Below are 25,088 nucleotides of genomic sequence, written 5' to 3'. Positions count from 1 at the left end.
GTCGTGACAAAATAAGCTGCTGTGAATTGATCCAAAATGGATCCTGATGGGACGAGCTGGGAAATGGCCAGATCCAAATTGGATCTGGGTCTGATCCAGCCAAAATCTCACAGTGTACAAGTGAATGTCTAAATTCAGACTCTGAATTTCAGACACTGGAACTTTCAAACTGTTGTTTGACATCATTTAATCTCAGTCTATGAACAAATTCCAACATGAAATGTAATCAAATTACAATCAGACTGTCTGCAGCCTGCATTTAAAAAGTCCCTTTAAAATACATTTAGTTCACATTTTGAATTGTAAAGTCATTTCTGCTTCATCTTCACTCAAATATTCACATCATTTCTAAGATCTCAACTGTGACAGACATTTTTCCATCAGCGTGACCGATTATAAAATGACAAATGATACATTAAATGTTTCCAGTGCAAAGGAACTGGCTGACAGTCTGACAGCTGCCTGAATGTCCACAGAGTTACAGAGTTAGAAAGATGGAAACTCGATTTTATTCTGATAATAAATCTGTGATGTAATTGCTTTCTCCGTCCTTACACCGACTGCTGATTCATAAGTGGTCATGTTAAGCACCAAAAAAAAAAAAAAAAAAGCGAACATGTTTGTAAAACATGAACTTCTGCAAATGAATGCGTTCCACCGTGTGCTCTGACAGCGACTTTATGAATGAGGAAATGAAATGGAGTGTCAAGCAGCTGATTCAGGTGCAGCAGGAGTTGAAGAGTCAGAGCGAAACTCAGTTTGCTGAAGAAAACCTGCCACTGAGCAGGTAAAACTCACAGGGATTAAATTAACTCTCTTTGGGGAACAAAAGCCTGAAGTTACCCTCATCTCAGAGTGAACAAACTCAGAATTTTATCTAAACCCATTTCCCAGAAATGGGCCCCCGATGAAGACGTCTCCTGCTCTTGATTTGATTGTTGAGAACAGCACTACTAATGGTCTTTGCCTATCACGCGTTTCCAGTCTGTAGATTCAGACCTCTAACAATCCCTCTCACATAAAAAGGGGACAGCACAGAACAAGCACAAGTGCTGGATCCCTTTGTTAATCTGATGGATAACTCTGTGGACAACAGTGGCAACAAGCTCCTGGTTTGTCTCGACAGTGAAGTGAAATCCAGGAGATGGTTTCAAATCAAAAGACTGCTGAGGTCCAGTGCTAATTTGCTCCTTTTGGACAGTTGCACATTTGAAAATGCAGCTGAAAATTTAAGAGAGAAGGACAGTCTGTGTGCAGCACAATCATTGCTCTGTTCATCAGATACTGTCAAAATTTCATGAGAGCTACTGCAGTGCAAGCAATAATTCAGTCGAAGCTTTTCTCTAATCCAGGGCATACATTGATCATAACGTACCCATCGGGGTGTAAGAGGATTGTTGATCAATACCATATTTTACTTTTAACCACAAACACAATGTATAGTATACCCCCCCCCCCCCCCCCCCCCACACACACACACACACACACAAAAAAACCACATGGACTGAAAATTCAGCATGAATATGAATATTTAATAAGTTATTTTTCTAACACAGTAATGTATTACTTGCAATGTTACCAAAATCCTTAAGAATACAACTTTGCATAGGTGACCGCTCCAAGTAAATCACGTGTGATACGTGTCCTTTAAGACACCAAGGCCCTGCTACAGTACTACTGAGGCTTTGGTTCAGAACTATCACAAATACACTGTGAAAAACAAAGAATCACTGCTAAGAGGCCAAGCTTTGAGAATCTCTTCATACATTTTTTTTTCCTTTTATTAAGTCTGAACAGAAACAAGTTTCATTTGGTAATAAAAATGACACGCTGGCTTTGCTTTCTTTATCTCTTCTTAAATTATTCTCTCTCAAAAAAGACACTTGCCTCATCAAATGATAATGATGTTCTCATGGGAATCTGTTTCTCTTTTCACTCTCTCATTATGAAAAGTCTGAAAAAAAAAATGGCTGAGAAAGTTGTCAGCAGTCCGGAAGAAGGAACAACAAAAACACAAAAGCTCTGATCAGACAATAGTGAAACACGGAAAGACAACTGCAGAACAGTGCTCAGAAAATGACTTCTAGGAAACTCATAGCTGATATGGCATAAATTCTATGTAGGTTAATGAAGTCTTAATTTAGACTTTGATGAGAATTCGTATGGTAGGAACAAAAAAAAAAGGCACAAATGTCAGCACACTTTCATATTCAGCCCTCTTTCCTGGACACCAACGGGGGACGCAGGCTACAGCATCTGAGCACTGCATCAAATCCAACACACAATGTTCCAAACATAGACAAAGGACCTCCTCCACCCATAGTGAGCGACAGGACAGTGATTAATGAGGCCACACTAGTGGAGAGTGGTTCTGTTATCCTGCACCTCCACTCCTGTCTCTGCTTCAGGAGTAAGCGTGTCAACAAGTAACTAATGACTGCCAAGATGTCCTCTGTTATACATTTCCTCATAACATCACACTCCTTATCACCTCTAATGCTGCATTCACATTGTAGTCAAACATGGCTGGGAGCAAAGTAGGTGGTAATTATTTTCTAAAGCAGATTAGCATTAAAGTCGACCACTCTTGCCACAAAGTGTTAGCGAGTCTTTTAATGTCTGAAACCAATTTTGTGACCAAGTATACATGAACTTATGTATCGACTGACACAATTGGCTATTTTATTAATTCATACAAAATGAGTCAACTTTTTTCATTCTCAAACTTGCAAACTAGTATTGAGGTTTTGCATTTTGGTTCTGTGACAAACATTGAGAATAAGGGTCCCGGTCACAAAGGCCTAGAGACCGGTCCACAACCATCTGGCAACTACCGGTTGTGAGAGAAAAATGAGTTTTCCCCAACCAGAAAAGCTACAAAAACCTACTTGCGATTGCTTTGGTCACAAGCATATTTCTGCGGCTGCAGTTTGAATGGAAGTGGTGGGCTTGTGCAGCTGCCTGTAGTTTTTCATGCTTGTCTGTAAATACTCGCTAACCACTAGCCAAGCAGTAATAAAACTTTTGTGCGACACAAACCAGAAATGGAGACCGTTCGCCTTTAAAGTAGAAGTTGCGCCTTTTTTGAAACATATTGGCTGCAGCACTGAGGCGCAACTTTTCCTCTGAAGATGAACCTTCTCCATTTCTGGTTTGCATCGCACAAAGTTTTACCACTGCTTGGCTAGTAGTAACGAGTATTTACAGACAAGCATGGAAAACTACAGGCAACCATGGCAGCCTGCTAGCGAGCAAAGAAGTCTTGTGAAGGTTTTTGGTGCTGCACCTTCTTTGGACCCAATTTCACCTGGCGACAGGCAGCAACCTCCAAGAACCACTACCGACCACATTTTTCCCTGTATCACATCCAATATGGTCGACAACTCTTGAGTAATGTGTGCATGATGTCATGTGATAAACCTAAACAGTAGACTTCCCATGATGCTCTCCCACATTGCTTTCTTTTTTAATACCCCAGCATGAACTCGACATAATACTGTCATCAACTCAGACTTTATGGTCTCCTCATGCTGATGATGCTTTAGCCTGCAACTCTTTAAAAAAATAAATGAATAAATTCTCTGCAGGAATCTTATAAAATCCATTCCCTCAACTCTGATGGTCAGAGACTCCCTCGAGCCACTGATCAAACCGCAATGTCCCTGTTCAAACACAGCTGCATCAATGGGCTTTTATCACGCCACGTCCCCCCACCCCTCCCATCACCCCGGGTACAAAGATATGCACAGCTGCTGCCCTGTTGCCCAGAAACTGAATGTCACTTAAGGAATACCCCCCATTCCACAAACAAGATAGTGTTACAGGAAGCACTGCTAAGCCTCCAAACTTGATTTTCTTTTCAGACTGAGCACCCTATACTGCTCACATGCATCAATTTTCTGGGGCCTCTCTATCTAATGAGAGTTCAGATGTCATTGAAACTGTGAAGATAGGATGAAAAGAATTACATAATTGCACCTTTTCTAAAGCAGGCCTTCTCTGTTATTGAGTTTTCAGTATCATTTTCCCATCACCAGGGACTGACCTAAACCTCTGTTCAATCAATGCATACTGAGTTATGAGTTCTGTAATTTAAAAATCACATTATTGGATGTAGCTCATTTAGTCTGAGCATCTTACCAAGAAACCTTTTATGTCAGTCTGTTATGTCCAAAAGCACAAAGGAAGTGCATTAGCAGGTTATTTGTTTAGCAAAATTACTTTAAGAAAAATCCTTTTGAAGGCTCTTAGATGACTGTTAACATCAATTTTACATTTTTTAAATATGTATTTATTCAGGATCATGAATAGATGTGAACAGTTTAATATTCTAAAACAATGTGAGCCATATAGGATTTTATTATGCAAAAAAGTTAGGGGGTGGGAAACTGCATCAGGAAAAATAACTTTGGTAGACTCAGTGATTCGTTTAAAAGACATTCATTAAACCAAACAACCTTCCAAAGCACTGAACCCCCCCCCCCCCCCCCCCCCCCCCCCCCCCCCCCCAACCAACCTATGCTCTGTTAGTTCTGCCTCTATGCAATTTGGCCTTGTTTTGACCAGAGCAAGCCAAGAGGACAGCAGCGATTTAAAAAAATGCATGCTCCTTCTTCCATTAGCCACTACACTGCTAAGAGACTGCCACTCCGACTCCTTCCAAGAAGGCACAAACACACGTATAGATCAACTGAGGTGTTTTGCTGGGGTTCCTCCTTATTAACCTGACAGGTATTTTATATTCTGTACAGTTCAAGGCTTTTCTGCAAGGGAGAGGTGGCATTTAAGGCCCTCCAGAGGCACTAAAGCCATTGGGCTAGTAAGAAGAGCCGTATCCCTGAATGAACTAATTAAGCTCCACAATGTCCTCTGCAAAATGGTGCCCTGAGATTGGTCTCGGCAATAGCAGTAATGAGAAAGACAGAAATGGGAGGGTAAAAACATGGGAGGGGGAAAAAAAAGAAAATCAGAGGAGGAGGGGGGCAGACGTCATCCTCAAATGCATAAGGAGTGTGTACTATTCAGATAAGGCAGATTAGCGAGGAGGCGGGTTGTCAAGTCCTTTCTGCTTCTCTCCTGGACGTGTTACATTTTTGAATCCGAGGTACGGATTTTCTTGTCTTTGTTTTTCTACACTTGGTTGCAGCAAGGCTCATTAAAGTCCATAAACAATGAGGGATGTTCTCTCTAATGAGCAAATGTTTCTGTAAAAGGGATCTGTCCTTGGGAAGCTGGCCATGTCATCTAACACTGTATCCAAACCCAGTCTCATGCATTTCAGGACAAACAAGCAGGCCATTCTCACTAGGCTCGCTTGTCTCTTCAATCTCATTTTCGTTGTCCCCTGATTTTTTTGTAGTCTACTTCACATGAAAATTATTGGCCGCTGCACCTCCTGACATGGAGGGCATTGTCGCAAAATCTGGCAAAATAACTCATAATGAAGAGCTGAGACGTCTCTGCTCCCTTCCTTAATGACTGCATAGAGAGAATGGAGAGCCGAAGTCCCAGGAGGTTTCTATGACACGGGGTGGCTAACTAAGCTATCTCCTTTGCCGGCTACAGTGTGCAGTGGAGCTGAATGAAACAGATGTCAAAAACAGTGAGCTTTCACTGCGTTAGCAGGCCATAACAGATGCTGTGTTGCAAATAGAAAAAAAAAAAAACATTTTGTGAAATAAACAGTGGAAAATAGGTGTAAGATGTGGCATTCTGATTTGCTCTTTTACACTGACAGTGGGTCAGACACTGATAAGCGATCTACCTATGGCTCACTAGTCACAGCAATGCTGAATAATGATAGCAGGAACTGAGATAAATCGCTGCAAGTCCTCAAACATGAAATCAGTTCATAACAATTTCCACAAATGAACTTATAGAGAAGATGCATGCTGCAATGGCAGAAATATAGAGTCCTGAAGGCTTTAAGAGGTTCACTCTAACCATAGAGCCTTGTCAGTGGGCCAAGTTGTATTAACCTTCAGTTTACCAACGGAGGAAACGTTTGCAGGATGACTGAAGTGGAGAGTGTTCTCTTTGTAAAATACTGGATGCTTGTCTGTTAGATCCTAAATTACTTTTATTGCGAAGAAATGTGGAGGAAAAACATTGAGACAATGCTGAGTAAAAGAAAAAAAAAAAGATAAAGAGAGTAATAACATTATCTCATGGAGAGGATTAATATGATATACATACATTGTACATTTAGGAACATCATCAACTGTCATGTCATCAAATGATGAAAAGATCAAATAATTTTACAGTTCTAAGAAAAATAATAATAAAAAGTATTGATTGATGTCTACCAACTTGGCCAATCTGCGTGTGTTCCAAATCTATTACAACTCCAGCAAGGCAGCATCTGGACACAGATCCCTTTCATATCGATACTATTGGAACACAAACATAAGGCATAAGAACACAAGGCAGGACCGTGCTCTCACGATTGCAGGTGACTGCCTTTGAAAGTAGGAATATAGGAAAACATTCAAATGGCTCACCATGCTGTTTGCAAGAAAATTGAGGACAATAGCAAATCATACTTAACATACACACAGAAAAATGCTGTGTAAGCAAAGGAAATCCACCCAAAAAGACAGAACTCCCACACAATCCAGCCTAGTGCTTGTAAATGTATTAAATTACAAAGTTTTGGTCCATCCCACCTTCATCAGATCACTTTCAGACTTTTATCAAATCACCTGATGAAGGTCAGATGGACAGAAACATTGTTATGTATACCAGCAGTGAGACAGAGCATGAGTTCAACTTCAGTTTTTACAGTACTGCATTATGTACATTTGACAGTAGTTTTTGACAGGCTTACTTAAAATATGCTATGTATGCAATTCCAATGCAGTATGATTACACTGAACAAGATGCTTTGACACTGCAGAGGATACTACAATATAATAGAAACACACATGACTTGAAATACTTTATCATGACATCATATTTTTGTTGGTAGGCACCTACCAAGATACTAACTGAAATTCTGAAATATTTCTTCTGCTTTTCTCAAAGTTGGATCAGAAACCATGAATGCGAATAAACATGCAACTTTAATAGGTACACCTATTACCGCTTGTAATGCAAATGATCTGATCAGCCAATCACATGGCAGCAACTCAATGCATTCTGGCATGTAGTCATAATCAAGATGACCTGCTTAGTGTAAAAGCAAAGCTCTCGATTTACCGGTCGATCTACGTTACTACCCTCACCTATGGTCACGAGCTTTGGGTAGTGACCGAAAGAATAAGATCGCGAATACAAGCGGCAGAAATGAGTTTCCTTCAAAGGGTGGCTGGCCTCTCCCTTAGAGATAAGGTGAGGAGTGCAGCCATCCGGGAGGGGCTCAGAGTAGAGCCGCTGCTCCTCCACATTGAAAAGAGCCAGTTGAGGTGGCTCGGGCATCTGATTAGGATGCCTCCTGGCCGCCTCTTGGGTGAGGTGTTCCGGGCATGTCCCACCGGGAGGAGGCCCCATGATAGATCCAGGACACGCTGGAGAGATTTTATCTCTCGGCTGGCCTGGAAACGCCTTGGGGTCCCTCCAGTTGAGCTGGAGGAGGTGACTGGGAAGAGGGAAGCCTGGCCACGGATAAGCAGAAGAGAATGGATGGATGGATGGATGGATGGATGGACCTTGGGCCCTTTAACCTATTACCTGGCCGCGTCCCGTCCGCTGGACGTATGTAGTGCATTTTTGATTGACACTTCATTCGGCCAATCATGATAACCTGCTCTGGAAAGCCCATTTCTTAACATGAATGGCCAAATGAGATGTCACTCAAAATGGGAGGGTCTAGCCTGTCATATAAAACGGACTACATACGTCCCACGGCCAGTTAACAGGCTACGGAATGGATTTTCCAGAGCCAATAATAACCAGAGAGTGTCACATAGTTTTTGCAGGTGATTTTGGTGCGGCCAGTTAACAGGGTAATACTAACTGATCATTTTTTAAACACCACAGCCTACCTGAGTATTGTGGCTGACCCTGTCCATCCTCTTATGACCACAGTGCACCCATCTTGTGATGGCTGCTTTCAACATGATAACACACCATGTCATGAAGCTCAGACTGGTTTCCTGAACATGAAGCTGAGGCATGCCAAGCACATTACAAGTCTTTGAGCTGCAGTCTTTGGCCAGCATAGTCTCGAATGCTCTGTTGGATGGGGTAAAAAGGCTAAGCCCTCGATTCCTGATGCTGAGTCTTCTGAGTTTGGCCCATCTGGCTGCCTGCACTGTGAGCCAGTATCAATCACTTGCAGCATGACACACTCCCTTTGTTCCTGCTACGCAAACATATTTCATCCTTCTGGTGTTCAGAAAGAGCACTAGTCTTCAACTGACATTTACCCACCAGTCTCTCATAAAAGCTAGATAAAAAATTAAGTAAAATGTAAAATATCAAGATAAAAGTATCAGCATCTCTATGTAAGTATGTATTAAAGCATCAAACATTTCAGGTGAGATTTTGAACTAAATATCTTTGGTCACAACATTTTGACCTTGAGCCTTCATCAAAGTATATGAACCTTTGAAAGCATTAAAAAAAGCATTTCATATACCTTCTGTGGTCTGACTTGCCCATTTGATCCGTGAGAGGAAACTTAAACGTGTTAATACCATCCTTAGCACTTGGTGCAAGCATGTGCTTCTGGCATTAAATTAAAAATTCAAAAGAATTTCAGAGAGCTTAATTTGGAGTTTATTGACTGGTTCAGGTTTTTAAAGAATTATTGGCCAAAATGCATCAATATCAAATGGCAACCAGTGAAGGCAGCAGATATTTCTAACTCATGTATTCATATGGCAGAGATTTACATTTAAATGTTGAGCATTTACAATAAATCATCCAACACAAACACTGCAAGCTGCCAAATAATATAGAAGAGGAAGTGCAACACAAGGGCACCAAGACAAGAGTGCCAAGAAAACTAAGAGCATTTCTTTATCACCTGTCAACATTCATATATCATCAACAGAGCAAGTTCTGTTCTCCAGCTAAAGCAAAAAAGTCTTTTGGTATCCATTTCTATGTGGTGGCATAATTTCTGAACTGTCAATAGAGCAATATAATTACATAGCTACAGAACTTTGTGGTAACGGTGGCTTATTAAAGCAGCAGAGAGGCGCATTATGCAGAAAAGCCTTTCTAGATAAAATGAGACAGCTGTCAGTCAGGAGAGCGGCTATTCATTTCTGAGACATAATCAGGCCGCGATACATAAGCAAAAATTTAGCTCCTTTTACAGCTCTTATTTTACCAGCAGGGTTTGTCTTATTTTTAGATATTATATCCTGAGAAAATAAAGGATGAACCTGCATCAATCAGCATCATCATTCATGGCAAAGATGTTGCTTTTCATCACATCTCAGATGCCAGTGTGAAGGCATTCATTTAGCAACAAGAACAGTGAAGGAAAGATCCTGACTCTGCACACTCAAGAATACCCATCAACCAACACGTAAAAGGAAAACCAAATAAAGTGGAAAATATCTTTAAATTCAGCCCAGAAGGAAGGCCTAAACGCAGCATGCCCACGTCTGGTACTACTACTGGTCTCTGCAAGCTTCAGTGCACAAAACAAGTTTCTGGCAACAGAATGGGAAACAATGAATCCAGAGGTTGAAGTGCCCTGCTAGCACAGTGGCTCCTCCTTGACAGCAATTCGCATTGTGTCCCGCTTATTTTTTCAACCTCCACCCCTCCTCCCGCCTGTCACCCTCCACCTTTGTCTGCTACCCCACCTCACAGTGAGCCACTCCTGAGTCTTTGCTTCATAAGCAGCACTTCAACAATGCTGTTGGTGTAAAAGCATAATAAATCACAGACCTCTCCTGATCTTATTAATTGCAGCAGTTTAAACATAAATACAAAACTGATTTTTTAATTTTTTTTAAAACCTCTTATTAGAAGTGTTTATGTTGGGTTAAATAATACCATCCTTTTTTTTTTTACACTTTAATTAATATATACCAGTGCAAGGTATATTAATGTGCGCACATCAATACTTAAGATTATAATAATACAACTGGCCTTTTAAACCTTCAATCTTCATTCATATTTTACTACAATAGTATTGCTTTATTCTGTATGACTCCAGAGAGGCTCAATAAAATACTCCGTTATTGATCACTGCAAATCAGGTTTGGGAAAGTTTTCTGGTGGAACTCAGACTGATCTCATGCTCACTTGGCCTCAGTTCTTACATAAGGAAATTATTAATTTATAGTTTAAGACACAATTTTAAAAAGATGGAACAAAAGCTGGAGAAAAATACATTCTAAAATGGAAATGCTTCCTTGAAATCTCTCATTAAAGCACAAGTAGACACATGCTTCACCAAGCATTTTATGCCAAATTCAATATTTACCACTTTTTGACAGTTATATAATGATTGGAGGCTTCATACCCAGCACTACTGGCACTAAAAGTGTTAATGGAAGGCCACCCTGTTGTGGCAACAGCCACTCCCTTTCAGCACCGAGCTGTTGTTACCCTGTAGCCACCTGCTACACAAAAACACCATTTATTTTAATCAGTCTAACCTCACCGGTGTTCGCATGTAAAAGCCATATGGGCACCGGCAGTGGGGCTCCGGTTGTATGCAGCTCCCATATTAGATTGGTGGCAGGATTTCGCGAGTTAATTTGATGATTTTTGACACACCAGTTTGATCAAACAGTCCACAGAGTGTGAGCTGCATCCACCGTCAAATCAACAGCTTCAAGATGCGTCTGAGTTTCATGCTGTTTCCATACCTCACAGAGGAGTTCACAGAAAAATCCCCATAAAGGTCTGAATACGATTTATTTTCAGACACACACATATTCAGATTGAGTCAGAACTGCTGAGACTAAAATAATTTCTTTTAAAAAGTTCAATGCAACAAAGAACCAATGTCTATCACAGTTCCCCATCAAGAGACAATTACCCAGGACCATAAACCCAACACTTTCTATTTAACAAACTTTTATCTTATTATTATGTTTTTCCTTCTAGAAAAATTCACTATTTGGTCTTTAGGTGTTGTTTCTGCACACATTTGAATGCACAGGAGCAAGGCTGAGGAACTCCACAAGTCCAGAATAAGAAGTGTGAACTCAGCTTCCACAGTACTTAAAAACAGCACGTTAAGTTAACATTAAACTCACCATTGGCTTTGATTTTTTTAAATATCTGAGAACTTCCAACAGTCTGTGATTGTGCCACCTGAGTGTGTGAACAGCGCACAGTGAAAGAAGTCATTCTGGTTTTCTGCTGGCACGGTCTGAAAACACTGCAGAGCCGCAGTGGATGCCTCAAGAATGTGCTTGCTGACATTTGTGCCAATTTAGGAAGTAAACAAGTCTACAAAAAAAAACTGCACATGGTGCACATCTCGCCTTGTTCCTTTCTCCCAGAAGACATGCTTGGGTTTTTTTTTTTATTCCTTTCTTTACACACATGCTGAGGCAACTTGGCACCTGAGAAAGCCAGCCAATCACAGAGTCCCTGGGATGAGCCAACTGTCATTGCTAGGCATTACATCATGATGGTGAGTCACTCCCTGGGACTTAGAGACAGTAGAACAAGTGCCCAAATACACCATGGTCTTAACTCTCTATGACAGCTCAGCCAAAGTAAGCTATGTGAGAAGGTAGAGTTCTGATTGTGGGAAACACATAAGAAACCCGGACTGCCTGTGTGCACCTAAGGTTCATCAGATATATACAGTTTATACCTAAAGACAGAATAATCCTCAGGTTGGTCTCAGAGCTGGAACACTTAAATTGAGTCAAGCAACGTTTGCTCAGGTAAACTGTGCCAAGACACCAAAGAAAGTGATGCTGACTCTATAAAGGTGCAACATCAAACTTACAGTCTGTATGTGCCAGCACAAAACACTCACACTGCCTGAGGGCCTGGACACATCTCTTAATATCAGCCAGTGACCACCGAAAACAGCACATCCCCTGATAGACCAAGTGCAGCCTTAGGGGTATCAAAAAAAATAGATGATTACGTTTACTCTTCTTATTGTTCTTAATCTATTCATTTGGTTTCTTGTGTGTTGTTTTTATTATTTTATGTGTTTGCTGAAATTTTAACTGCCCGCGATCACTGCTGTGTGAATGACTGGCCACTCCTAAGAAACCTATTATGCAAGCTGGAATCTGAAACCTGGGGTTGAGATTTACAATACTGCACTTTCTAAATTTTTTTTTTTTTTTAAATCAAACAGGACTCATAGAACAGTAATATGATTATCAAAGAAAAAGGCACACAGTAAGAAAAGGTGAAATACAGTATTTCAAAATCTGAGACACACTCAAAATTAACTGTGTGGAAAAACATCACTGCACGCATCTAAAATGAGCAACAATTATCCCTGCAGACACCAGGTGTACAGGAAAATGAGTTGGCTCTCCAGGTGGTTTGAAAAGCAGAATTTCGGAGCAGAAAATCTCCCACATCTACAAACGGATGCAGCAGGTGTGAATATCAGCTAGGCTATGGAAATCCTGGAACAAACCGTCTTAAACTGTACTACGCTCTTACTTCGGTGACTGCTTCAGTTGCAGTACTAGAAGGGGTCACTGATACATAGGGCTGTCCCAATCACAATTTTCTGGGCTTCAGAAAAATTTCTAAATCTAATGACAAATCTGCTAAGTTGGCAAAAAGAGGTGAAATCAAGTATATTTCACATTACTATTTGAGCGATGTAAGAAGAACCCAATCAGAGAAGGCAGCTTCAAATATTAATGATCCTTCCGCATGTTCACCTACTGAAACCTATTAAACCTAGGGCGGGGCGATATGTCGAGATTCTTATAAATATCGATATATTTTGAGCGACAAATTTAGCGACTTTTTCCAGCGATGTTGATGACTTTTGGAGAGTTTTGGAAACGGGAAATCCTCCACTGTCACCGTGTTTTGTGTACATACAGCCTTCATACTGCGTCCGTTCATATGCTTCGGCATCGCCCGGACCCCCAAGAGTACCTGGCTTCAGGTAAGAGGGCTCCGCCATACCACGACTTCATAACGAAAGTTGGTTTGTACCGTAAGTCACATGACTTTAATAGCGGAAGTGGGTCTTTTTCGTGTCCTTATAGACACCACATTGATCGGGTGGGCCCATTGCTGTGATACGTCAGTGCATATGTCTATGGATTCACTGAGCTGGCTAGAATCCTGCTGACTGAAGGATAGAATTTTGTTCATTCAGTCTGTTTACATGTTTTACATGTTTTGTTATTTGCAGAGTACTAGATGTACAGGAGTACACACAGAAGGAAGCACTCTGGTGAAGTCTACTTCACTGCAGACTGGCTTTTTAAAGAATCTGTCAGCCTTTTGCTGTTTTTGCTCTGTATCTGTTCTGTTTACATTTTGCTAGCACAGCTGTGAGTCTTTTTTTTATAGAGGAAAATACTATTATTGTTATTTATTTGAGGAGCATTATTATTTAAATATGCCAATAGTTTATTTTTGAGCAATTTCTTATGTACATCTACAGCTGAATGTTAATAAAAGTGCCCGTGTGACATTTGGGACATGTAGCTTTGACTCAGAAGTGCCTTTTTGTTTATACCTTTTGGGAAGAAAATATTGTGATATTGTGATATATATTGTATATCGCCATTCAGCTAAAAAACAAATATCGAGATATTCTTTTTGGTCCACATCGCCCAGCCCTAATTAAAACTTTGACTTGTTATAAAGAAATGTTGACCAAATGCTCTGTGCCCATCATCTGTGTCCTTGGCTCAAACAGAGCTAGACAGCACATGAGACTGAGCTTGCAGGGAGGGGCAAATCAGAACCTTGTATCTGTGAGAAGCTGGCCTCTTTGACAAAACAGAAGTATTTGATCAGGCATAATTAAAGGAATCTATCAAGAATCAGATGGATTAGGAGAACTGATAATAGGGTTGGTGTTGATCAAAACTTTAAATAGAAATATCCATCACTAACCTGCATGGCTGACAAGAGAAACAGGGGACCTGGTGGCAGCATTGTAGGTAAAGTCAGGCCATCATGAGAGCCATGTACTTTTACACACTGGACGCACAATACACACAGACATCAAGGTACACTATAGCTAGAATGTATCAAACTGACTTTACTGGGGAGGAAACAGCTAGAACACAATGCTGTGCACAGGCTTGAATAGAAAACAGCAGACGCTTTAATGCAAGCAATAATATGCAGTCTAACAGTTTCTCATATAAAACTGCAAGACTTGTAGCTTACCATTTTACATTGCTAAGCATATAGCTTTTCAGGAGATCACACCCGCAGCCAATCACCACATGCAGTAGGTGTTTGTTTAAGTGATGAAGCGCAAGCATTAAAAGTCTGCCAAGTACACACGGATGATATTGCTGCCGTTTTTCAGCACTCGAAGGCTTAGTTGAACAAAGAGACAATAAAGCAAAAACTACTTTCTGCACTTTTAGCTCAAAGACTGTTGGTAATCCAGCATTAAGGAAATTTCTCAGTGCTGACAAGTGTGCATCCCTGATGAAGGTTACTGCGGCTAAGCCGAAGTGTTTTATACTGAGGTCCCGTCACTCCAAGCATATCTAAATTTGACGTCTCTGGTCAAAGTGGGTGAAACACAGAGTAATGCAATGAAAAATTACACTTTTCCCCACCTGAAAATTAAAATATCATAACTCAGAAGTGACTTTCAGAGACAAAATACCATCTGTTAATCAGTGCAAGTCCTGAGGGAACTCAGTTATAACGGTGACAGACTATAAATAACACGGGGTCCCACGCTGACAATAAAGAAAACTGGAACATCAATAAACACAATATCTATTCCAAATAAAAATCGGTGCTTGTAGCTCTCCAGGCATTTCAAGGAGGACAGGGACATCATGCTGGGATTCTGTTACGCAGTAATGTAGTCCATCGTCACCTTGGGCAACCTCAACAGACTTGGCAGCATCACTTAAAGAGCTCAATAAAAGGAAAAAAAATGCAGGGAGCCCACTGCCAAAGCAGCACAGATCATTAGCGCTAATGTAGAAAACCTGGTGAGGTTAAACTAAGGGGGTATGCTGGGGAGTGTCACAACAAACACCCGAACATTCACTATCGCCTTTCATAACTCATGTGAGCAGCATCCCTGTTAGCCTTAGAGCACCAGCAGCTCAAAGAGACTGAAGTCACAGCCACTCCCAGAGACATTTCACCTTCCTGGATGCGATCTTAGGGAACATCAAGCGTTGTTTCTCTGAATTCATTAGAAGGTGACACCGCCTCACCCTTCCAAAATGCCTGAGTTTGACCTAAGAAACCGGGGAAGTATTTTGTGTCAGACCCCATGATTTTAACCAGAACAGAAGAAAGGACAACAACACAAAGGATCAGAAACAAGATTTCAATAAACTGGAATGGATGCAGAAAGTGTCAACAAGCTTAGTGGAGACATATTGAAATTGTCACAGAAAATGTGACATTCATAAATAAATTCATTTTGGTATGCACAGTATATGCATATTCACATCATCACAGCAGTTCATCTGCCTCCGTCTCCATCTATTTCCTTCACAGCACCAACCCTCTTTATGTCCTCACTACATCCATGAGCCTTCTCTATGGTCTTCCTCTTTTCCTGCTACTTGGCAGCTCCATATCCAGCATACTTTGTCCAATATATCCACTATCCTTCTGCACATGTCCATACTACTTTGTCCCCAGACTGCTTAACCTGAGCTGTCCCTCTGATGTACTCATTTCTAATCCTGTCCATCCGGGTCACTCTAATGAAAATCTGAGCATCTTTAACTCTGTCACCTCCAGCTCTGCCTCCTGTCTTTATGTCAGAGCCACCATCTCCAATCCATACATCACAGCACTACCTCACTACCACCTTGTAAACCTTCCTTTTAACTCTTGCTGCTATCCTTCTGTCACACAGCCCTGACACTCATCTCCCCCCACTCCACCCTGCCTGCACTCTCTTCTTCACCTCTCTTGTTGACCCCAGTATATAAACTCATCCACCTTCACTACCTCTACTCATTGCATCTTCACTGTTACACCTGTCTCCTTCTCATTCGCACGTATGTATTCTGTCATGCTTCTACTGACTTTCATTCCTCTTCTCTCCACAGCATGCCTCCACCTCTCCAAGCTCTCCTCCACCTGCTCCCTACTCTCACTACAGACCACAGTATCTGCAAGCATCATAGCCCACGTATAATCCACTCCTGTCTCATAATCCACTCCTGTCTCAACCTGTCCATCCCCACTGTAAACAAGAAGGGGTCAGAGCCGATCGCTGATGTAATCCCAGCCCCACTTTGAACCTATCTGTCACCCCTACTGCACACAATGCCGCAAGTAGCGGTAACTAATGGATTATTAATTTTAAGTTACCATTAGATGAGTCAGCCTTGACTCATCTAATGGTAACTTAAAATTAATAATCCATTAGTTACTGCTACTTTTGGCATTCCATTAGAAGAAAATGACATAATGTGACTATATATGACTCAATGTAAGAGAGACTACCTTCTGCCTTCTCTGTGAATATTATATCTGCCTGAGTCACATCACTTTGCATTTAAAGCACTTTGGGAGACATTGCTTCATCTTCATCAATTGTGCAGTTTGGTACACACATTAAATAGAGCATTAAGATTGGCAAAGTATGCCCAATCTGGCAGGGAGTGTGGGGCTGTGTTGCATAACAAGCCCAGCTCCTTTTTTTCGCCCCCCCCCCCCCCCCCCCCCCCCCCCCCACCACCACCACCACCACCACCACCATATTCAATTCTCTATAGGATGCCTTTAGAGCTCACACAATAAAAATCACTCAAAGTCTCTATTCATGTCCTGATTAATATGCAAAGACAGCCTATCCTCATCTAACAGTCAGAAGAAATATTATAGCCAGTCAAGACTTTCTGAACTCATCTGGATGGAATTATCAGCACTTTTAGATCCAGAAGCTCTGTGATATGACATGAATTTATGGATTATGTAAAAGTTGTATCATCTGCATTTCAAACTAAGTTTTTCCACTTTACATGGCTCTTTATTGTCCACAGACAAAGAGCTTCCAATGGCATAATGACTAGAGTATAATTATATCTGTCTTTGTGTTCCAGTGTTCATTTTTGTGGTAAACACTAACAAAAACACATTTTCTGCTAGTTTTTCAGAATTCAGCTTTAAAGTGTTTATAAAATGTAGCTCAAATTTGTGGATTTCAATTCAGTTTTAATGCCCACGCAGTGAAGCCGAACAGCCCAGTTCAGCCCAGTTACAATAACAGATTTTGCAACAAGCAAACCCAGACAGGGTTCAAGCCAGGCAGAAATTTCAGCCCGGGGAGCGGGTGTGTTGGGGGTGGAGGCTAATTAGCATTCGCTTGCTAATGCTAAACGCTAAATGCCCTGCTTGCTAATTCAGTGACGGTGAACAGTTGGATAATGTTATGTATGTAATATTCTCTGATAATGGTTTGTCCTACGGGTCATTGAAGGCACCTGAATCTGATTGGACCATGTGTCTTGATGCCAAATAGGCAGTGTGGCTCTCTCTGAAAATAAGATGTACATTTACCAGCAGCTATTGTTAATAAACATTCCTTAACCAACAGGTCAGTGTGTTATCCTTGTGAGTCTATGAAGATAAGAAACAAGACAAGCTCCTGGGATTTTATGTTTAATAGGAAGCCCAGAATTATCCTTTGAGATCCCTTTTTTTCTGCCTTTTTTCTAGAACGGTTCCAATAGCGAACCGGTGAAATTCTCAGCCCAGCGCAAGGCGACCTCAGCATGGTGCTGCGCCGGGTGATCAACCGCTGGCTAGAACCCTGCCAGATGTGCAGATGCACGATGCACATCAGCGGTACAATTAGCAACAACAGTAATGTTTACAGCAACAAATTCACTATATAATAGCTCACTGAAAATAAATGTTGACTGTCAATAAACTAAATAATATTACTGACAAAGGAGTGAGTGAAGTCTGGAAAGAATGAAGAACTGACATGAATGACCACCAGTCATCTCCTCAGTCCTGCTTTCCTCTGCTGCTGATGTGGCATCAGCAACTGCAGATAACACTGAGGGGGTGGCTGCTGCCTCAGCCTGTAGATAAGTTTGAAAGAACCTGCCAAATCCAAATATGCATGGCAGCTCAAGGCTACAGCAGCTCTCATTGTACCTTGCCGGTGTTAGCCTAATGAGTACTCTGCGGCAGTGTAAAAAAAATACACAGTGGATGTAAATAATTGCTAATATCATGTTTCTATGAGAACAGGTGATGACTTCAAGTGGGTTTTATTTGCAAAGACACGTACAGCAATTACACTCACAGTAATGAGTATTGTTGTTGTCACATCTAAATGGACTGGTACTTATACGTGCTTTTCTACTCCATTTGAGCACACAAAGCGCTTTCTTACTACAAGCCTCATTCACCCATTCATGCACACACATTAATACAAGTGCTTTTTTCTATGCCTGAGCACCTTTAACCGTTTATCAGCAGGCCCATGGTAAATAAATTATTTTTAAATGACTGTAACTCCATTACCGTTTGTGCTAGACAGAAAATTCCAACCATTTTGGAAAGAAGAGAAGATGGGCTTTACTGAGATATCTGGTATATCATGGTAGCACAAAACAAGGTAATGCTGTCTGAACACGGACAGGAAAATCTAGATTTCACCATGTGCACTTCACATTATTGTAACTCCTCAACCAGAGAAAATTCAAATGGTTCCTGAAAGATGAGAATGATTTTTTTCATTTTATTTTACAGCCAAAATTACAGAACTCCAGGTGGCCTGTATAATACTTGGGTGTTAATGTTCACACACTCTGATGGATGCATCAGGGGGCAACTCAGTGTTTAGTATCTCGCCCAAGGATACTTCAACATGCAGGTTGGAGGAGCCAGGAATCGAGCCACCAACCTGCCCATTAGTAGATGGCACCCTCTACCTCCTGAGCCCCACTCTAGAAAAAAATGTTATCCAAGTGGCGACAGGTGGAGGCTTTACGGTGAATCTGAGAGGTCACAGATTTAAATGCTGAGTGTGGATGAATGGTGCTTGTTACTGCATTTCAGCATTTGCAATCATGTGTTTAAATCATGATAATGATGAAGTGCAGCTTATCATCAATACTGTCTTGTGCAAGCAGCAACATCCAGGGCTGAAGAATGAAGTCAAGGTAGAAGTGCCAAAAACTGCAGTTCCTCTAATGCCCACTCAAAGAGAGAGTAAATCCACAGAAACTCCCATGACAAAACAGCCAATTGGACAACATTAAAAAGCATGTTTACAGCCTTGTTCACAAATCGCTTTTGGCCTCTAGAGTTTCCCCCTTCATGAAACCTGGACGGGTGGGGGTACATTTTCTTAACTCATCCATCCGCATACTGGAGTCAGGGGTGTGGCTGCTGCTGGACCTCACCTCCACTACGCAATTATTATACCTCTCCACCACGTTTGTGCTGTTGGTGCCGTTTGGCACATTTTTAATGGAATTATCTAACAGACTGCGCTGAGTGGTACAGACAGTCCAAGAAGTCTGTGCTTCAGTTTTAGTGAGTGAAATCTGAGTATTGTATTAGTCTGCACTAATGAGCAAATAATGCAACCCAGACACACAGGGCTCTGTGTCTGTGCTGCCATGTGGGCTATGTTTAGTTAAACTCACGGGGGGGGGGAACGGTAACATGACATAAAATAAAAGCTGTGAAAAAGAAGTCAATAAACAAATGATAAACAAATACAGACTAAAAAGCACAGCAAGAGGAAAAAAATGAAAGCTATAGGGGGAAAATGTAGGCACAGTAATGACTGACGCTTATGCAAATGTAGGCAGCAGCAAAGAATTCACATCTTGAAAATCAACTTGCAATTATGATGGCAAGTCTCTTGATCTGTTGCTCTTTTTGCTCTTACATATGCTGTACAGTGACACAAGTATGCAATATATAGCTGAATAAAAGCTGAGTCCAAGTAGGAGTGCTGCTATAATCTGAGCAGTCCATGCACTGATGAGAATTTGATCATAATAAGCCGTAATAGTACATTACTACAAAATGTCTGAAAGCCAAATGGTGCATGAACCAGAGTGCAACTACAGAGTAAAGCTTGAAAGAGCCAGAATCCAGTTTTATTTAAAGAGCAGACTAAAAATGCCTTATAATTTTCCTGTGTTTGGCTGCTTTTTCCAGTTCCCCTAAGTCAAAAATAGCCAGTATTATTTTCATAGTGGCTTTGAACCCACCGCAGCAGTTAAAGTCCCATATGCTAGCCATTTAGGATTTGTGTATTTTCGCCCTCAAAATGTTAAGCTAAAGTTTTTCTTCTCTTTTGTAGTTCAGCTGACTGATTAAAGCACACATACACTGTTTTACAGCCAGAAAAGTACATGGTTTTGCACTGCTCTGCGGTTCCATATGACTGCATAAACTGAATGGCAAGTACACATCAGTATCTAGACTGCATTCACCCTGCAAACCTGTTGTTTCAGGTACAAAAGGAATAAAGAAATCCGACCGAGGCGCCCCTTTTCAGTAAGAAATGGAAGACTCTGAAATTCTGTCAGATGCTAAAACACTACCCAGCAGCTTGCCATATCATGAGAAAGGACAACTCATATAACATGATCATATAATTTGATCATAAATATATTTTAAATCCTAGTAAGTGATCAGAAATGCCGATCTGCACATTTTTTACATATCTGATCACATATTTAGTCAATGCAGTGTGATGCTGGGTGATGCTGAGTTGCAGTGCAACAAAAGCCGAGCCAGTTTAAACTTTTATTGGCAGGCTCCCTGCATTGGTTGTTCTATAGCCAACAGCAGAGGACATTAAATAGTAAAAAAAAAAAAAAAAAAAAGAAGCCCTAACCTTTTACCCTCTCACATCTAACAGCAGCAGATCAGGAAATCAAGCCACAGATCTAAAAACCATATGATCAAATTCAAACTCAAGCATTAGAATCACTCCTGTGCAGACCTCAGATCTGTAACTTCACATTCTTGAAGTAATAAATCTGAGCTAGTGTCAATTTCACTGTAATGTGTTTTTTTCCCCTCACATTACCCATCATCACCTTACACTTTTTCCAGCTGCAAACTGATCACCATGGATATGGTAGCTTAATTCAATAACACAGTCAGAGCAGATACTGCACACTGGACTTGAATTTAAGTCAAGAAAGAGCGCAACCTGTGTCGACTTCTAAAATTGCATTATAATGTGGTTATATCTTAGAAGGTGGTGTAGCTCTGCATTCTAATGTTTGGCGCTAGCCTCAAAATTTAATTATCATCGAACTGGAACAGAAACTGGAAATCAATAAATGTAATTAAATTGCTCAGCCCTCAAAGTGTGTGATACTGTCATTACCCCTTCGATACAGCCCGGGTCCATCAAATAATGCGATCAATTTATTTGAATTTCTCCTTGTTGCAAGAGGGTAGGGCTAAGGCACAGTTGTCTAATTATCTCCCTCTTGGTTCCTTTCTCTTTCCCTCCTCTGCGGAGGCGTGGTAAATAGTGGGGGTGTCAGAATATTTCGGCAGGGTCATGAATCACATGGAAGAAATGAAAACATCCCAGTGCTGCTCTCCAAACCCCATCAGTGACAGGACAGCCGAGAGCTCGGGTGCAAAATTTGCTGATTTGAAAACACCTCCAAAGTATTCTGGAAAACTTTAAAAAGCCAGTGTTACAGTTTAAGGTTCATACAAACCACAAACACGCATTATCCCAACACATCCTGTTAAATCCTGACACAGCTCGTTGCAGGTATTTTAAGTAGAATTCACAACATCTATTTTTCAGTGGTAAAATGTAAAGCTCAGTGCATATTTTTGGTTGCTGTTTGCCAAGAGCAAAATGTTATGAAACATTAACCAATGCATCATTATTTTTCCTAAACTCCAAGTACCAATATCACTATCACAGTCAAATCACACGAGTCAAGATTAAACAAACAAGAAAAAGAAGCCAAAGCTTCTTTGGGGGCACATCCAGCACCACCTGGGGGTAGGTTTAGGTTTTATGTACCAAGCCAAGACCACAAAAATACCATCCAAGATACACAGTAATGAACCGCCGTTGTTGAATTTTGCTGCACTTTTCCCAGTGCACATTAGTTTAGGCTACACGCATTATTTTCCTGTTTGCAGACCCACTTTCTACACGCTCGATTTCCCTAAATTCTGCAAAGACAGGGCTGCTGGCTTCAGCGCTACTGTGAAATAAATGTATTATTTAGCTTGACACAGACTATTGCATGGATAATTCAACACACTCTCACAGCACTAGATCTATGAACTTTAACCTAATGACGTATGCTCAAAGAAAAGTGACTTAGCAAGCTACCCCAAATAATGTGCCATGGCCATGAGGCACAAATACAAGGAAAGGAAGGAAGGAAAGGAGCAAGATGCTAACCTACTTTTTTTTAAGCACCTGAAGAGATTTGCCTTTGTGTCATTTTAACTGCCCCATCGGTCATTTCATGCTGACATGGTGCCTGTATTGGCTGCAGTTAATCTCAGTAGGAGAGAAGAAATTGTTTGATTTTCTGTTTTTTTTTTTTCTTTTGGTTTTTTCCCCACAGACAAGCGAAGCATGGACCTGTAGAATACTGGAAAACAATACAGAAACTGAAGCCTCGGGTTAGAATAATCATTTTACACTATAATGTACACTAAATTGAATCAAATTATAACATCAAACTATTCTTCCGCTCTCCAAGGACCCCTGGGGGTCCTCAAACTCCACTTTGAGCACTCAGTTGCAGTGTATAGAAAGAGGAGGTGAACGCAGGGAGGAGAGAAGGATGTGGGTGGCGGGAGAGGTGGGGGCTTTTGGGGGGAAAAAAATGGGTCTCCTCCTGCCCTATATAACCATGGGAGCTCTGGGATTGGATGCTATTGTATACATTGAAAGACCATTCAGTCTACTTCAATGGATGACGAATTTCCTCTCAACCAACGAAATTAAAAGTATGATCAAATCAGGCTGGGTCTGTGCCGAAGTCGACATCATTTTGCGCAAAATAAAATAAAACAAAATAAAATAAAAAAAGCACCACGCTGCTAAGTTGTAAACTACAGAGTCCTCGTTGGCAAATAGAAAAACAACAGAAACAGAAGCAGTGCTTCAGTGTCAACCTATACGATCAGATCAGTGATCCAAAAACTAAAATCCTACATTGACACATCAGCACAGCTGCTGGATGTGTGCCAAATCCGATGATGGCACAAGTGGAAATTGTGGGCGCATCTCATCGAGCCATCTGAAAGAGTTTTAAGCGCATGCGTGCGGCAAACAAATTGAATATTAAGGTGAATTTAAAAAAAAAACGCCAGTAAAGCTGTTTCTAGTAGAATAAAACAAAGCGAGCGCCGACTCTCCGGACACCCATCCTCGGTGCGTCACGTCTGACCCAGCAGAAGTGAGACAGCCGAGGTGGAGTTTTGAATGAAAATAGATAACATTTACGTTGACGTTTGCAGCTAAAAACGGGGACTTGGAGAGTATAAGCGCTAGGCTGTCTGCTGGCATGAAGGGGACCAAAAAAAAAAAAAAAAGCGCCCCTCTGCAACACCAGTCCCAGACTCTGCCAGCATCCAATCTCCTCTATTTACCTACAGCAACGACCTCAGGAGCTTAACTTCACTGAAACGCACCCTGTGTGGGCATTTTTCATTAAAAATATGCAGCATGCCTTAACTTGGGGAGAACAGTCACCCCGAATCAAAGAGAGTGGTATCTGCACTTCTCCGTATTGTGCAGGGATATTCAAAATGCCCCGACGTAAGCGCCTCTATGAAACTGTATATCCCCAAAACTGAATAAAAGGCGCCTCGGTTGGTAATTCGGGCTGCTTTTCCTCACAGAGAGGGAGAGCTCTCACTTTTTAGAGAACTTTTGGAATAAACGTTGTGAATTTTGGAGAGCTCCAGCTCTAACCAAATGCCACTGTCCGGAGTCAGTGGCAAGGATGCCGCCGGTGGGACCAGAGGATGCTGCTCCACAGTCAACACGTCTCGGCCTGCATTCACACAGATTTGCTCTGGCTACAGCTGGGAATTAATCTCCACACCACCTAATATTAGACTAGAAGAAGAAATAACTCCTCTTACCTGCACAGCCGATGAATAACAATCCCCAGATGAGGTCCCTTATTTGAAGCATTGTAATGTGTCACAGATATTCTCCTTGAAGAGCAGACGCACTTTGAAACAAGCGAGGTGTCTCTACTGATGGGGGGGAAACAGTCTTTCCAGGGACAACAACTGATACTAGCCGGATTTTTGGTCCTTCTTGCTACCCGTGTTCGCGCCGCGGCACAACGAGAGTGACAAGCAGAAGCCGTAGCACGCACTCGCGCACACATGCACTGAATAGATACCAGCACGAATTACTCCGCCCGGTAGGCTATAACCCCCCACACGCAGAAAGACACACACGGAGGGGCGGGCTGAGGTGAATCCAGTAACAAAGTAGTGCGCGGAGCTGTCTGTGTAGACAGCAGATGGTCACCAGAGGCTGTAATTCGGATTACCGAGCTTGCAAACTGGCTTACTATGGTTTAGAAACACATAGAGTAGCATACTGATTCTAAAACGCGAACTAATTAAAAGTGTGATTCAGACTGCTAAAATAGCCTAATAGTAAATGAATGATTTAAATTCTAAATGGTGAATGATAGTTCTAAATTATGTTAGTCCTTTCTATTTTTTAATTTAATAATGCTGAGGTAATATGTTTTTTGTTTGTTTGTTTGTTTGTTTGTTTGTTTTGGGGGGGTGGTTTGCTTTGAAGCATTTCAATAGCTACTGTTTTGCAGTAATAAGTAGACACCCAGTATGGGGTTTTTACAGCTGTGGTCAGACATGGGCATGAATGTCATGGTAATTTTGGGCTTTCACTGATTGCTTTGAACTGTTCTTTTTCCAGGGTGGAGTGGTTATACAGCACACATCTTTAATGACTTTAAAAAACAAGAATTGGCTGTACAAATTTGAATTTATTTTGGATTTTCTATAATCCACACATGGTCAAATATGTA

General features: G+C 41.2%; 1 protein-coding gene across 11 annotated transcripts in view; it reads right to left on the bottom strand.

Annotated features, from left to right (window-relative positions):
- Window positions 1-24,368, bottom strand: part of ncam1a (neural cell adhesion molecule 1a) — a 259,779-nt gene extending 235,411 nt beyond the window's left edge. For all 11 annotated transcript variants that reach the window (XM_030747101.1, XM_030747102.1, XM_030747104.1 and 8 more), the window contains exon 1: window positions 24,160-24,368. In XM_030747101.1, the coding sequence (XP_030602961.1) occupies window positions 24,160-24,211 (52 nt within the window). In that variant the 5' untranslated portion in view covers window positions 24,212-24,368. The remainder of the gene's footprint in view (window positions 1-24,159) is intronic.
- Window positions 24,369-25,088: the final 720 nt, after the last annotated feature.

The sequence above is a fragment of the Archocentrus centrarchus genome, chromosome 14, assembly GCF_007364275.1.
Source record: "Archocentrus centrarchus isolate MPI-CPG fArcCen1 chromosome 14, fArcCen1, whole genome shotgun sequence".
NCBI lineage: Eukaryota > Metazoa > Chordata > Actinopteri > Cichliformes > Cichlidae > Archocentrus > Archocentrus centrarchus.
The sequence above is the reverse complement of the archived record's forward strand: the minus strand, read 5'-3'. Positions and strand labels throughout refer to the sequence as shown.